Consider the following 16,963-nt stretch of genomic DNA (forward strand, 5'->3'; position numbering starts at 1 on the left):
GCCCATCTTCCTCCACTTTATATGGGACACCGCCACAGCATGGCCTGAGAAGCGGTGCGTCGGTGTGCGCCCGGGATCCGAACTGGCAAACCCCGGGCCGCTGCAGCGGAGCATGCGCACTTAACCGCTTGTGCCACCGGGACAGGCCCTGCTGTTTTACTCTTAAATGTGCTTATACTTGTATTATTTGATTTCTCAGCGTTGAATGGTATGTAACTTTCAGTATTACAGGTGGGCAAGCAGCAAATTTACTTGACTTTCCAACTTCTTTTCCATCCTCCCTCTGTTTTATTTCTATATTGATAACATATCCTGATAGGGAATATAGCGTTTACATTCCAGTTTGTCCCTCTAACCCCCTCATTTGTTTTTATCTTAATTCTGCAATTTAAAATATTCTGTGCTCCCTGCCAGTCCTCTTTCTCTGGTTTCCCCAGTTATCTGTTGGTTTGCTGAAGTTTGTCTTCTAGTAATTTTCTCCAGAAGAGTTCTTGGGAAAAAATATCCCTTGAGTTCTTGTATGTTCAGAATGATGTATCTGTGGATTTTTTACTTCAAGGACAGCCTAGTTGGTGATAGGATCGATGGCTCATACCCTTTTCCCTTAAATGTCTTGCAGATGTCACCCCAGAGTCATCTGGCACTTGGTATTACTGTTGAGAAATCTGAGGCCAGCCTGCTTTTTTTTCTTTTTCTTCTCTATAATTGACTTGGTCATTTATATGGCTGCCCAAATAATTCTTTCTCTAATAAATCCAGTGATTTTCCTAGAATAAATATGCCTCAGTGTTGATCATTTTGGGTCATTCTCCATGTCCTTTCACTTTTCATATTGAATACTTCAGGGAAGTTTTCCTGATTTTAATTTTTAAATATCTTTAAATACTTATTCTGTTTTCTTGTTTTGGTTTTCTTTTTAGGTACTCCAATTATGCATATGTTGAATGTCCTTTGCTTATTTTCTAGCTATCATATTCTCACTAGTCACGTGCCGCATAATGACACTTCAGTCAGCGACACTGGTCCGTAAGATTAGTACCGTATAGCCCAGGTGTGTAGTAGGCTATACCATCTAGGTTTGTGTAAGTACACTCTGTGATGTTTGAGCAGCAACAGAATTGCCTGACGATGCATTTCTTGGAACATATACATGTCATTAAGGGACATAAGACTGTAATCACTTTTTTCAGTGTCTTTTTCCATCCTCTGCCTCTTAGCATTCTGCAAAGACTATTCTTCCTGGTGCTCTGTTCCTCATTTCTTCTTTTAGGATTCCTTTAGTATTTTTAAAATCATGCGAAAAAATTTTGCCAGAATTTTCATATATTTCATCTCAATATTTTTCTGGTGAACTTTGGTAGGTTTTAAGGAATTTTTCCTTTTCTTTTTTGCTTCTTTCCTTCTTTTTATCTTTAAAAAAGTTGTTGTTAATAATAGTAATAAATAAATTTTAATAAATTTTGAAGATCTGCCCTGTTTAGGTTAGCTCTCTTCACTTTTCACTTGTGGCTTCTGCTCTAATTTACCTTGCACTGAATCTGGACTAATTTGGCAGCTGCAGTCAAACCTTATGCAACACTTGAGTTTACAGACTATATATCTCTTAATTTCCCTGAAAATGAAGTTTACAAACTTCATCTTATATTGCTGCCATAGCTTCTAGGGTTGCCAGGGCGTGGGAGGACAGTATGTGAATCCAGCTTATTCCTATGTACCTTGGACAAGAAGTGGCACATCATTTTCACTCTTAGCCCATTGGCCAGGACAACAAGAACATTTGGAGAATGTAGAGAAGCACATGGAGCATTGGGTTAGCACCACTGCCTTTGCTTCAGAAATGCAGGGATTTGTTTTTAGTCATTAAATTTTTATTTCTCTAGTAAGTTACTTACTGAAAACAGTAAAAGAAATGTTCATTATGGATTGGCTGGTAGAGGACAGCCTGTTCAAGCATGGAATTTATAAGTAGCATTGGCTGTTACTCTTTACTGACATTTCTATATTTTATATACATTTCAAATCACCTGAATTATATAAAAATCTCTAATTTGTGTAAGAACAGATGTCTAATTTGTCTACTCTTCTAGCATATATAGTACTGTCTAGTCTTTTCTAAAGATTTCAGTGTTGAGATAAAACTCTCAGTCTTTTTAATGTTCCTTACTGAGTGCCTTGGAAAGCCAAGGCCTCTGTTTACACGTCTGTAAAGTGGCCTATTAGGGAGAGTATTGGACTAGGTTGGTATTTCCTGATTGGCTGTATATTTTTATTGATCAGAAAGGCCTTTAATTTTGAAGGTCTTCTTTTGTGCTTAACCCTCAGGTGTCTTTCTACCCCACCTGCAAGATTTGGCTTGTCCCTGAGGATTATGGCGTGGTCCCTAGGAGGCTGGACTAGAAAGATAGTAGTCAAGTGCCAATAAGTCTCCTCTCATTCTGTTTCTCATTCCCTTTCTTTCCATCCTCGTGTCCTCATAAACTTTTTTCCATTTTTTGAATAAGAGAGATGACTGATAACCTTCAAGGGGAGAGGTAAGAAGGAAACCAAGAGGATTGGGTCTAGAGTGAGCAGGCTAGAATATTCTCCTGGGTGACCAGTTAGGTGATACTAGGGGTAGCAAGTTACTCTTTGAGCCCTCTGGACTTAGAGGCACGCTGCGACACTTTGGGGGAGAGAGGCAAGGAAATACGTAGCACCTTCTCTTAGCTTCTGCTTTCACCTAGATTCTGTCCGCCCATGCCCACCTAGACTCTGTGGGACCCCTTCAGTAAGATGAGCCTCCCTCTTTGTATGGCATCTTGTGGCCCCCACCCTTCGCAAAGGACACGAATCCTTGTTGAGTGTCTTTATTCCTTTCTATGGCCAGGATTCCTTCCTTCATCCATCCAGCCCATCCAGCCCATCCAGCCTGAGATGACCAAAAAATGTGCTAACAAAACCAGAATGAATTATTTAATAGTTATTTCAGTGCCTACGACTGTGAGGATCTGAAGGAAATTTAAAGAGAATTTAGGCATCTTACCCTAGTTTGTATTGTTTGGTTTAGGAGGCACTAAACTAAATAACTCTTAAGGTTCTTTACAGGTTTTTTTCTTTTCGAAAAGAAACCACTTTATTGAGATATAATTTACATGCTATAAAATTCACCTATTTGAAGTATATAATTTGATGTTGTAAATATATGCAACCATCACTACAATCAAATTGTGAAACATTTTTGTCCCCCTAAAAGAAACCTCATGTCCATTTGCAGTCAGTCCCGTTTCCGCTCTGCCCACCTTCCCTTCTGCCCTAAGAAACCACCAATCTGCTTTCAGTCTTTATAGATTTGCCTCTTCAGGGTATTTCATATAAATGAAATCATACAATATGTGGCCTTTTCTGCCTGGCTTCTTTCACTTAGTATAATGTTTTCAGGAGTCATCCATGTTGTAGCATGTATTAGAATTCCCTTCCTTTTTACAGCTGCATAATATTCCACTGTATAGATTACCATATTTTCTTTCCCATTTATCAATTGTTGGACATTTGGATTGTTTCCACTTTTTAGTTATTATGAATAATACTTCTACGACTATTTGTGTACAAGTTTTTGTATGGATATATGTTTTCAGTTTTCTTGGGTATATACCTAGGAGTAGACTTGCTGTGTCATATGGTAACTCTATGTTTAACGTTTTTAGTAACTGCCAAACTGTTTTTTACAGTGGCTGCAACATTTTACATTCCCAACAGCATGGGTTGCTGTTTCTTCATATCCTAACCAACCCTTGTTATTGTCCCTTTTTGCTTATAGCCATCCTAGTAGGTGTGAAGTGGTATCTCATTGTGGTTTTGATTTGCACTTTCCTAATGGCTAATGATTATGAGCATCTTTTCATGTCTTTATTGGCCATTTTTATGTCTTCTTTGGAGAAATGTCTGTTCATATCCTTTGCCCCCTTTTTAATTGTGTCTTTTTATTATTGAGTTATGAGAGTTTTTTATGTATTCTTTGTACACGTCCCTTATCAGATATAATTTGCAAATATTTTCTCCCATTCTATGAATTGTCTTTTCACTTTCTTGGTATCATTTGCAGCACAAAAGTTTTAAAATTTGATTTAGTTCATCTTTACAATTCTTAAAGGTCTGATCTGAAGCAGTGTTTTAACTTTCAGTTGTATTCTTCCTTCATTAAATAAATAGTGGTTAAAAAAAATCTCAAATGGCTGGTATTATGTCTCTCAGCCTTTTAATTTGAAGGACTCCCCAGATACGAAATCTACTAGAAATCTCAATTAGATATTTACATATTATTTTATAGTTAATTTGTGATATAGCTATACACACACATATATAATTGAAATTTCACATCAAGTGTTTATGTCTTAAGTATACATATGAATCCGCCACGTAGATCAGGATGTAGGACACTCCTAGCACTTCAGAAGGCTCCATCACCTAAGTAAACGTTTGAGTGTCAAGTCAGAATCAGGGAAAGTACCTAAGAATCTCTAGGTTCCTTGTTTTAAATATAGACGAACCTGGTGTTGGTTTTAGTGACTTTGAAGCCATACAGATTTAGCCAGGTTTTAGCAGATGGATGTTAAGAATCTTTTTAGATTAATGTAAAAAGATTACTGTTCAGAGGTGAAGTGCTTTACTTCATTCTTTTTTTTTTTCTTTTTTTGTGAGGAATATCAGCCCTGAGCTAACATCCATGCCAATCCTTCTCTTTTTGCTGAGGAAGACTGGCCCTGAGCTAACATCTATTGCCAATCCTCCTCCTTTTTTTCCCTTTTTCTCCCCAAAGCCCCGGTAGATAGTTGTATGTCATAGTTGCACATCCTTGTAGTGGCTGTATGTGGGACGTGGCCTCAGCATGGCCGGACGAGCAGGGAGTCGGTGCGCGCCCGGGATCCGAACCCGGGCCGCCAGTAGTGGAGCTTGTGCACTTAACTACTAAGCCACAGGGCCGGCCCCCTACTTGATTTTTGACAGCTTTTCCTGATTCGGCTTTTAGGAGAGTTTGCTGGAGTTTTTGTGAGAGACTTTCTGAATGGACCTCCTCCTCCCTCATGCTAACTTGGGAACTGAAAAAATGATTTTTTTGAGATCCATTAGTATGTTATACCACTTGATGGCACTGTTGCATTGGGAACGTCAACATTGTGAGAAAAGTCATCAGATTTGGCTGTCAATTTCAGAGTAAATGGCTCCAGTCTTTTGTTTATTACATTTCATCTTTTTTGAATCATCATCTGCTTTAGTGTTTCTTATGAAGAAAATCTTCTTTATTCTCCAATTGAACGGTAACAGTGTTCCTTCACATTCATTTTTTCCTAGGCGTTTTTGAACACAGAGATAAAATTAATAGCTTTCAACAGTTAAATTCTTTAGATTTTTTTTTTTTTTTTTTTTTAAAGATTTTATTTATTTATTTTTTTCCCTCCAAAGCCCCAGTAGATTGTTGTACGTCATAGTTGCACATCCTTCTAGCCGCTGCATGTGGGACGCGGCCCCAGCATGGCCGGAGAAGCGGTGCGTCGGTGCGCGCCCGGGATCCGAACCCAGGCCGCCAGCAGTGGAGCGCGCGCACTCAACCGCTAAGCCACGGGGCCGGCCCATCTTTAGATTTTTAAAGAGAAAAAAAAGCTGGACTTTTTTTAGAAAACTGATTGATTACAAGATAAAAACCTTTAGGAATTTCTTTTTTCCTCCTCAGTAACAAAAGTGTGTGTGTTTCTGCATTCTTGTTAGTACTTGTAGTTAGTGACTGGATGTTTACTAACTTGAAGATCATTAACTGCTAGCAGGATACTTACATGTGTGATTCAAGAGACCTTGAAAGTACAAGCAAGATTTTATTATTGTTTAAGAAAAAAGCAATCTTTTTAAATGGTTCACTCATTAACCTTTGGTAAAAAATAATTACCACTCTCTCAGAAGATTATGGAATACAGTTTTCAAAGGAAGAATCTAAGTTTATTTTCTAGTTGACTTTCAGAAAAGTCAAATTAAAGAAAATATATATCTGGTTTAAATTATAACACACATTTGCTCTTTATGTTGATTAAAATATTTTATTTTGTGTTTTAATAACTTTAATGTGATCAGTATAGCATTTAGCACTCCATTCCCTTTTGGGCCTGCATTTATAGGAAGGTAGAAAAGAGGAAAGCACATTTAAGCAGGACTAACATTGAAAAAATATATAATTTATTACATTCTTTACAACATAGGAATTTTATTTTGTGAATTAATGAACAGTCACAATTTGAAGATTTAAATTGGGCAGGATGGCATTTAGTATCAACTATCCATTTAATTGTAAGAGGTTTAATGGAAAAAGAGGAATTTTAGGAACTTGTTAGTTTGAGAAGGATTTGTTGAGTTTGTTGGGGCAGAGGATTCTGAGAAAATGGAATATTTAACTTTACTTCCATGTGGCCAACATCAGAAGAAGCAGAAACCAGGATTACTAACCACCTGGAAAGGCTTAAAAGAGTTAAGATCTTCTAGGGAATCCTTAAAACTATTTTAAATCCCTATTGAAGCTGAAAGCACTTACCTGTGTTGTTAGTTCATAGACTGCTTTTCTTTGAAATGGATAACTATATCTTCCTTTCCTTGGGGGCTGAGAAAAAGCTTTGAAGTATATTGGGCTAATTGGAAGAAGAAAAAAATGAAGCAAAAATAAGTGACTTGCCCAGGAAAAGAAGAAGAAGGAAATGACATAGTTTGGTTAACATTTTTTGATGCTAGGTGTTATAATCTCAAATTTTATTAAAAAATACATTGAAAAAGACAACCAAGATTAAAATTAATTTTAAAAACTCAAGAACTGGTTCTTTAAAAAAATCCAAATGGAGAAGCATTTAGAAAATATAAAGAACATTAAAAAGTTTAAGAAATGAGCCAGATGATATGCTAGAAATATTTAAAAACCACTTGAAAATCTCAGTGAAACAGATAATTTTTTGGAAAAATTGATTCAAGACAAAATAAAACAACGAGTGATCATGGACGAAAATGTAAGAAGTTATCAGTTAATTTCATTTAAAATAAACTAACACCAGATAGCTTTATTGAGTTCTTTCAGTCTTTTGTGGAACAAGTAATTTCTCCGGTGTGTTGTTGTTCCAGAGCACAGAAAAGAACTTGCTATTTCACAGTATGAAGAAATAGGGAAAATCTAACAAAAAAAGAGCAAGAAAGTTAAAAGTATTGACCAAGCTCACTTTTCAATGTTGATAGAACAATTCTAAGTAAAACACTAACAAGTTATATTTAATAGTATGTTAAAAGTAAAAATCCAGCATGATCAAAGAGGATTGATCTTAGGAATAAAAAGATACTTGCAATAGGAAAACTATTAATGTATATAATATCAGTAGGGAAAATGAGAAACTGTGTGATTTTTCCATTAACTGCGTAAAAGATATTTGATAAGCTAACTTTTGTTTGATAAATATAAAACCTGTCAAATTTAGCGTTATTCTTATAAAAGTAGGATGACACTTCCTTAGTGTAGTGAAGAATATTTTAGACCAAAAGGTAACAATATACTTAAGATCTTTATCTAACAAATACCTATCGGGCACCTACCATGTTCTAAGCGCTGTTTTGAGTGCTGGTAAACTGTCTCCCATGGAGCTTACCTTCTAGTGTGGGAGGGTGACAAGCAAGATAACGATAGCACAACAAGTAAGTAGATTATATAACATGTTAGAAGGTGATAAATTCTGTGTTAAAAATATAGTGCAGGGTAAGGGGATTGGGAGGGGTGGGAGGGGTAGATTTGCAGTTGCAATGGAGTATTCAGAATGGGTCTCAATGAGGGGGTGTCATTGGAACTAAGCCTTGACCTTGGAGAGGGAGTAAGCAGTGTGGATATTTGGGGAAAGCGCATTCCAGCTGACGAGAACAGCCACTGCACACGGAGTCTCTGAGGTGAGAGCTTGCCTGCCGTTTTGAGCACTAGTGAGGGACCAGTGAGGCTGGAGCGGTGAGCGGGAGAAAGTAGTGGCAGATGAGGTCAGATCAGTTTGCGAGGTCACAGAAGGACTGTGTGAGACAATGAGAACCGAGGCCTGCTGACTCCTGCTGCAGTGCTCTTTGTTATCCCATGCCCTCGACTCGTGTGTCTCAACTTTTCTGACCTGTAGTTGTGGCACTTGGGGGTGACGGGACCTAGGCATAGGATTAAAGTTCTGTATTTGTATTTGGCAGTTGATTGTGAACAGAAAAAGAAAACCAGTGTTGCTGAAGTGGATGTGAAAAACAAATGAGAAACCTAATATTCTAACTAAAATATAATATAAATAGATTAAAATATAATATTCTAAAGTTTGAAAATTTAGAAAGTAAATTTGATATTAGTATGAATCCATCTCTTATGCAGGAAAATTAAATGTTCTTTTGCCCCAGGCTTTTTTTTTTTTGCACTAGCAGACATGAGGAAAATTACTACATATTTATGAGAGTATCTTAGAGGAGTACCTCATTTTTGTAATATCATAAGGAGTAACGTGACCCACGTGTGCGTTTTCTATGTGACAGGAGCTTAACTTTCAATTGATAAAACTTTTAAAATAATTTAAAGAAATGTTTAAAATAAAGTTTAACATTAATTTTTATTCAGATCGTTACATAATGGATTTAAAGAAGGATGTGATGCATTTAAAAAAGTTATGAGATTCTGCCGAAAAGCTACCATGTTCTTGACTTCTCAACATCTGTTCCCTTCTTTTTTTTTTTTTCCTTTTTCTCCTTTTTCTCCCCAAAGCCCCAGTAGATAGTTGTATGTCACAGTTGCACATCCTTTTAGTTGCTGTATGGGGGATGCCGCCTCAGCATGGCTGGACAAGCGGTGCGTCAGTGTGCACCTGGGATCCGAACCTGGGCGACCAGTAGCGGAGTGCATGCATTTAACCACTAACCACGGGGCCGGCCCCCAAGTTCCCTTACTTCTGAAATGGTGATTATAATATCCACCTCAGAGGGTGGTTATTAGAATCAAGTTAAATAATATGTATTAGATGCCTAGGACAGGGCCTGGCACATTAGTAAGAACTAAATAAATGAGAATTTTTTAAAGAAATTATAATAGTCGAAGAGGAATACAAAGTTTTTGAGACTCTCAGGCGTGGATTTGAGCACTTTCTTTCCCTTGACCCTACCTTTCAAGTTTATCTTCATTCTTCCTTTCTTTACTGTGTCCCTTCTTCCAATGAAGGCTTAATCTGTCCGTGTTGGGAGTTTTCTCGATCTCATTCTAAGCCTTTCATGGTATGCAGACTTTTCTCTGATGATCAAACCATTTTCATGTGTTAACTCTATAGTGATATATTCAGGGATAATTAAGACTTGTAAGATTATTTGTTTCTGTTTTATTTTATTTTTTTTGTGAGAAAGATCAGCCCTGAGTTAACATCCGTGCTAATCCTCCTCTTTTTGCTGAGGAAGACTGGCTCTGAGCTAACATCTATTGCCAATCCTCCCCCTTTTTGACCCCCAAAGCCCCAGTAGATAGTTGTATGTCATAGTTGCACATCCTTCTAGTTGCTGTATGTGGGACGCGGCCTCAGCGTGGCCGGACAAGCGGTGCGCGCCCGGGATCCCAACCTGGGCCGCCAGTAGCGGAGCGTGCGCACTTAACCGCTAAGCCACGAGGCCGGCCCTATTTGTTTCTGTTTTAAATGGCTTCAGGCTGTCAATAGTTTTTGAGCTCTTGTGTTGAAGTTTTACAGTTTTTAGTGTCCTTCCTCGCTGTCAACTCCCATCACTTGCTGCTGTCAGTGCAGCTGTTTTATTAGTTCCTCACTGCTTCTCATCTTCAGCATCTCATCTGCTGAGTGTTCAATCGTCGGATAATCATCGGATAATGAAATAATGTCTGTGGCAAGAATGAAAAATAAATTTTAGCTTGTTTGTTGATTCTGATTAGTAGCGGCGCTCTAGACTGCGATGTTAAGCAAGATTCTGGAGCTGCATCCAAGTTGATGAGAAAGTGCTTTGATAATGGAAAGGGGTGGCAGCATGAGTAACAACATATTTGCCATCTGTTGTCTAAAGTAAGAGTAAATAGGCACTGCATGAGAATCTAATTGGGTTCTGTATTGAGTAAAATACAGAAGTTAGTGTGTGGGTTTTGTGATATTATTTTGACTTATATGCTTTTGTGGTTATTGGTTACCCTTTTAAACTTTAGACATTGAGGCTTTCAAATAACTTATTCATGGACAGATGAGGAAAATCGTTTAAAAGGATTCCTTTTTGCACTATTTAAGTTGTTACCTTTAGGTTTGTTTACTTGGTAATTATGTGATTAAAAATTTAAACCATGTCAAAACTTAGTGTTCTCTTTGCTTGGTATTTCATATTTTGTCAAAATTGCATACTCAGTGAAATTGCAGATAAATGCACTAAATGGAAAATATCAGATTATTAATAAGCTTTCACAAGGCAAATTGAGTTTGCATATACTTCATTATGATGACAAAAAATAGGCACGTCTGTATGATTATAGTTTTTATAATCCTTTAATGTGTGACTATATCTGAGAAAGTTTAAATTTTAAAATGAATTATTTCTGGTGTGTCTTTTCTTTTACACATATCACATATAACTTTTGCAGGTTGGATTTGCTACCATTTTATGCAAGATTGGTTGCTACATTGCATCCCTGCATGTCTGATGTAGCAGAGGATCTTTGTTCCATGCTGAGGGGGGATTTCAGATTTCATGTATGTATTTAAGCATTTACTTTGTAATATATATAAACTTATAAGTTGAGTGAGGATTCTTTAGTTTAAAAATATGATTACTTTATTGGCAAGCATATTTTTGAAATTTGATAGTGGTATAACAGTTCAGAATGTATGGACTTCTAAGTTTTTAAAATGTAAATTTACTCAACAAAGCTTGAAATGAATAAGTGATATTCCAATTTGGAAGAGAGCTGTGGCTGCTACCTTGTTTGCCCGTTGTAGGTACTGCTCTTTTGCTTTGGTAAAGTAAAAACCATTCTCCCAGGTCGAGAGAGCCAGCAGGCCTCGTTGGTGTTCCCACAAGGAACACAGGCTTGGCCGTGCCGAGTCTGGCACAGTGCCTGTAGCATGCCTGTTTAGGTGTTGGGGCTCCAGATGTTAGGGGCACATGCGTTTCCATAAATGCTCTGATCTCAGTAAATGCTGTCGTAGCCCAGGTTGTTGTTGATCCTTGCCTTAAGAATCTTTACTGTGGATAGTGGTGAGTTCTTTAAAGAGTACCCTGGTAAGTACCAGGGATCTGTTACCAGACAGCTTCCCTCCCTTTCCAGTCCTGGGAATCTTAACAGACTGCCGGTTAGTGGTTCTCCCAAACACATGTTACCCAGTCATCTTGTGGAGGTGATAAAGTTGCAAATATAGGCCTGAAAGGTGAAAAATGATACCTTACAGGTGACTGAAAGTGAACACTGATAAAGTGTTCTTTGAAAAGACATGAAATTCAAGTATTAATATTAGCCAATGGAAAAATAGTGTTTACAGAATTTAGTTTTATAGCAAGTTGCTTGGAATGCAAATAAGTGTTTCCTATGCTAAGTATACAGTTGACTGCACCCGATATACACAAATAAGTAGCATTGCTGAGCACTCAGAATAGACATAATTCCTGAAGTCAGCAATCTCAATATAGTTGGGGAGATAAGTCATAAATACTCACAAAAGTGTGAGTGAAATAGAAGTTTAAACCAGAAGTATATTCGGTATTATAAGGAATTGTGTGCTTAATTGCCAAATGAATTATTCGAGAGTGAGTGCCTGAGTTCAGAAGAAGGAGAAAGTCTCAGCAAGGGGTGGAATGATCTAAAGGCTTCTTGCCATAGGTGTTAATTTCTTAATATGAGATTTGTAATTAAGATTTTTCTGGGCCAGCTTTTGCTGAAGCACGTTTTGGATTTTCATAGATAGTATTAAGCAAGGATAGGTTTCTATGTTTAAAGAGGTTTAGCAACACTGAGATCAAGCAAGTTAAGTGGTTTTGTTTTTGTTTTATTGTAAGAATTCTCAAAGCTTTACTAGGATAATGTGCATTGTGAACCTCCCGGAGGGGGTTGAATATGTAGTCACTCAAAGAACACACTTTGATAAATGCCGCTAGATCAGGGACAGATGCATAGGAAGTTACAATCTTCTTCTTGATATATTTAATCCTATCATACAAACAGGAAACTGTTTTACTAGCAGACAGTATGACTGCATTATGAGTTATATGCATACACCCCTCAACCAAATCCAAAATTAAACAAAACACAGATTGTTGGACTAAGCATAATTAGTGCTTTTGGTGAGAAACTTGAGAAAATTCTGTTCATGTGTACTTCCCTTCCCGTCTTTGAAAATTGGAGTGGAAGTTGGGGGAATTGGCATTTTTTTGTTACTGATATAATGCTTCATTACAACTAGGAGGATATCAAAGTTCTAAGAGTATACTTCGGGAACCACTGCTCTCAGGGGAAAGAAGAGAGGGCACTTGAGGTCATTGATTGCTTCTGCTTCCTCCAGGATCTGTATTTCCCCACCCCTAAATCTGCAGACTTTGTCAATGACTTTTTATTAGGCTGTAATATGCTCAGCACTCTCCCATCCGTAAATGAAAATAGAATAATAGCAACAAGAAAACCGTCAACTGCACCCTCCTCCCCATCCTCTTTGATTTCCTTCTTGTTCGAGTCTTTTAGAGTATACTTGTGTCTTCTAATTCTGACATTTACCCTTTGTTTCACTGTCATAGCACCCTGGCAGAGAACACCAGTGTCCTCCTAATGGCTTCATGTTAGGTGATGTCCCTGCAGATGCTAAACTGCTGGACTCCCCTGCTTTTTAGGAAACTGTCATTCTGGCTCCACCACGTGCTGGTGTTGTAACTTTGGCCAAGTTACTCAAGTGCTCTAAACCTTGGTTTCCTTGCCTGTTAAATGGGGATGATACTCGTATCTTTTTAAATAGGATTGTTCTGATGGATTAAGTGAGATAATGCATATAAAGTATTATTATTATAATAATTCTCCCTTGTCTACCACCGCTCGCTCCTGGTTCTTACTTATGATTGCTGTTCTCAATATCCCTCACTCTTTTTTCCAGCTGAGTTTATATGTTGGTGTTCCCCAGACTTTCTTGCTTCACCCTCCTTTTTGACAGAACACATTTTACCTGGGGTTTGGTTAATAACTATTTCCCAGCAACTTCAAATACATATCTCTTGCCAGAACCTCTCTCCTGGTGCTTAGTAAATTCTCATGTACTTCTAGCTAAATATGTCCATAAAACAAACTCATGATTTTCTTCTCAAAATGTCTTTAACCTTCATTTCCTCATATCAACTTCTATATTCTCCCTGTAAATATCCAGTATATTTTATCTCATCACTAAGAGAACTACCTCTACTTTGCCCCTCTGACATTCAGGACCCAGTGTTCACCAAATTCTATTGATGCTGTCTTCTAAAAACACCTCCTCAAATCTAGCATCCCCTTTTCATCCCCGGTGTCACTGTCTTTCACTCTCCATAGCTTGAATTATGAGAAGAGCTTTTTAACCAGGTTTTCCCATCTCTGCATTCGATCTAGCTTCCCATATTGTCACGATCTGATTGTATTTGTGCCCTGTTTAAGAACCTCACCTGAGAAATAGAGCTGGTTAACAAAACTGTGTGAAATCTCATATCAAAGAAATTCTAGTGAAAACAACAGATTTGCTAATTTGACTAACAGATTAATAAAGGTAATAGAAATGAGAAATCATTCACATATACTTGAGGTCAGGATTTGGGGAAGGAATTTGGCAATATGTTTCAGGATCCCTAGAGGTATTCGTACATGGGACAAGTCTGAGAATCTGTCCTAAGTAAACAATTTTATATACGCAAAAAAGCTTTATTCACATCATGAATTGTAATAGGAAAAAAATGGAAAATAATCTAAAAGCCCAACAACCAGATTAAAAAAAACAGTCACGTAATCACAATGCTGAAATGATATAGAGTCATTCCAAGTGATATTTACCAAAAAGTTTTCATATCATAGAGAAAGTGCTTTTTTCCCCCTAAAAAGGGAAGCTATAAAATCTTACACGTAATAAATTTACAGTAATGTTAAAATGCTTGGAAAGTAAAGAATAGACAAGAATTATATATCAATATGTTAGCGGTGGCTGTCTGGATAATGGGGATCTGAAAAATATTTTTTGCTTTCTAGTTTTCTGTGTTCCCCAAATTTTCACCTAATTCTTTAATAATGGAGGGGACAACTTTTATTTAAATATAAGCATATCACCCTCACTGACTGACATTTTAAAAATTAGTGGTCTTTTAGCTTTTTTGATCAAGTCTTTCTATTGGTAAAATAAGTTGACCACATATCCCAGTATAGGCATATTTACTTATAAGTTGTATGCATTTGCAATTGTAGCAAATATTTTATGTGCATTATAAAACATTCAAAAAGAAATGGAAAAGTATGAGATAAAAAACAAAAGCATAAATAGAAGTTCCAATATTTTTTTTTTTCCAAATCCCCATGGATCAAGAGTCTTGCCCACCCTACTTTGGAGATGAATGGTCAATAGAATAAAATAAATAAGTTTCTTTGAAGGCACATTTACTTATTTATAGACTCAGTGACTTCTTAGGGTTTAGCATATAGTAGATTTTCTGAGAAATTAGTTGCATGATTGAATGAATAAAGTTTATGTAAAACAAAATGAGCAGATTATGGAGGACAGAAAGTATAATAACTATTTGGGTGAAGTTATAGAGAGCTATTTTGGGGTGGAGGGTTCTTCCGATAGGGAGTAATGAATGATAGGCCTTGGAAATCCTTACTTTTTATATTTTGACATATCTGAAGAATTTTTATTCATGCTTGTGAATTTAGTTATTCAGTTAATCTCAGCTTCAGCTGTCATTAATAAATGAGTGTGAGCACCATTTTTGCTAAAGATGATTGATTATATGGATAAAATCTTATAAGAGACATTATTGAACTAAAAATATAGAAAATCTTAATGTTGTTAATTCATCTGTATTTACTTTTGCAGAAGTGTTTTGACATACCTTTTGATCATAAGGAGTCAATAAATGAGACTGGAAAATATTGAACGAGGAGTCAGAATAAGTTAGTCTTTTTAATAAGTTACAGCCTTCCCGTCAGTTTTTTCATCTGAAAACGAGGGAGTGAGATAATTGATTTCTAAAACTTCATTGAAAAATTCTATAATTTTGTCATGTTAGTTAGGTTGTACCTCCTTAACCTCAATAATATTTAAGAATAATTGTGGATGATAGACTGTGTTACATGTTTTGTTTGTTTGTGTGAGGAAGATCAACCCCTGAGCTAACATCCATGCCAATCTTCCTCTTTTTGCTGAGGAAGACAGGCCCTGAGCTAACATCTATTGCCAATCCTCCTCCTTTTTTTCCCCCTTCTTCTCCCCAAAGCCCCAATAGATAGTTGTATGTCATAGATGCACATCCTGCTAGTTGCTGTATGTGGGACACTGCCTCAGCATGGCCCGACAAGCCGTGAGTTGGTGCGTGCCCGGGATCCAAACCTGGGCTGCCAGTGGCGGAGCGCACGCACCCAACCGCTAAGCCACGGGGCTGGCCCCCTGTGTTACATGTTTTGAAAGCTGTAATGCTCAGTAATACTTAAAATTGTATGATACTCCACAGTAGTTGTTAAGAGCGTGTGCATCCAGAATCACCCAGGGAGATTTTAAAGAACATGTATATGTATTTCCCAGCCCTACTCCCCCTAAAGATTCAGCTTCAATATATCATTTTTGAAATGCTTCCTTGTACTTTTTTTGTTTCTACATTTCTTTAATTGTAAAAGAAACACATGCACAGTGTGGGTGATTTAGAAAATATAAAATATATAAAGTAGAAAGAAAGGAGGAAAACCCCGTAATTTCATCACTTAAAAACAGACCCCGTTAATATTTTAGTATATTTTCTTTATCTTTTTTGCTCTGTAGTTTTTTAATGAATAAATGTATATTGTATGTACAATTTTCCATTCTTTATTTCTCACTCAGAGCATTTTACGATGTCATTTAAAACACTTTTTAGGGCCACCTGGTGGCATAGTGGTTAAGTTCACACGCTCTGCTTTGGTGGCCCAGAGTTCGCAGGTTCAGATCCCGGGCGTGGACCTACACACTGCTTGTCAAGCCGTGGTGTGGTGGCGTCCCACATACAAAATAGAGGAAGATGGGCACAGATGTTAGCTCAGGGACAATCTTACCAAAAAAAAAAAACCCCACTTCTTAAACATTATTTTAAAAGTTATATAATCTTTGTCCTGTACATTAATTGCTTAGTATCAAGTGAAGTGTAGTCATCATCATCACCACCACCACCATCATCATCATCCTTATTTTACCAAGTCAGCCACCGGGTTCAGGGAGTTTACGTTATTATCTAAGATCATATACCCCCCAAAATTGGACAAAATGACTACAGGGCTTAGATGTTCTGACTCTAGATCTTTTGCTCTTTCATGTCACTGCAATATGTATATAAACATTAAGCATTTTCATTTATTTGCTCATTCAGTAAACATTCATTTAGTGTCTATGTATTAGTGATTCAAATATACAAAGATGGACAAAATTTAATAATAGCTAATATTTATTGAACTCTTCCTGGTCCCAGGCACTGTTGTGCTTTACATGTATGTGCTTTACATGTGTCAATTCACCAAAGACTCAGAACAACCCTATGAGGTAGGTTGAACTCTACTTTCATTAGTTCCATTTTACAGATGAGGAAATTGAGGCACAGAGTTTAAGTAAGCTAGTAAGTGATAGAGCTGGAATTTTAAACCCAGCAAATCTGGTCCAGAATCCACACTCTGCGTCTATCCTAGGAGTTCACAAAATAAGATAAATTAGTAAGAGGAGCTTTTCTTATGCAGTGGTTATCAAACATATTT

The 16,963-nt window shown here is 37.1% G+C and overlaps 2 protein-coding genes across 2 annotated transcripts in view; one reads left to right on the forward strand and one right to left on the reverse strand.

The window, feature by feature from the left end:
• SEC61A2 (SEC61 translocon subunit alpha 2) overlaps positions 1-16,963 on the reverse strand; it is a 213,892-nt gene that overhangs the window by 142,492 nt on the left and 54,437 nt on the right. The gene's annotated exons all lie outside the window — the stretch shown is intronic.
• The window catches only part of UPF2 (UPF2 regulator of nonsense mediated mRNA decay), a 110,238-nt gene that overhangs the window by 44,784 nt on the left and 48,491 nt on the right, over positions 1-16,963 (forward strand). The window contains exon 9 of the mRNA XM_004425370.3: positions 10,622-10,730. Within this exon, the coding sequence (XP_004425427.1) occupies positions 10,622-10,730 (109 nt within the window). The remainder of the gene's footprint in view (positions 1-10,621; positions 10,731-16,963) is intronic.

Source organism: Ceratotherium simum, chromosome 32, assembly GCF_057802395.1.
Source record: "Ceratotherium simum simum isolate JZ-2026a chromosome 32, ASM5780239v1, whole genome shotgun sequence".
NCBI classification, from domain to species: domain Eukaryota; kingdom Metazoa; phylum Chordata; class Mammalia; order Perissodactyla; family Rhinocerotidae; genus Ceratotherium; species Ceratotherium simum.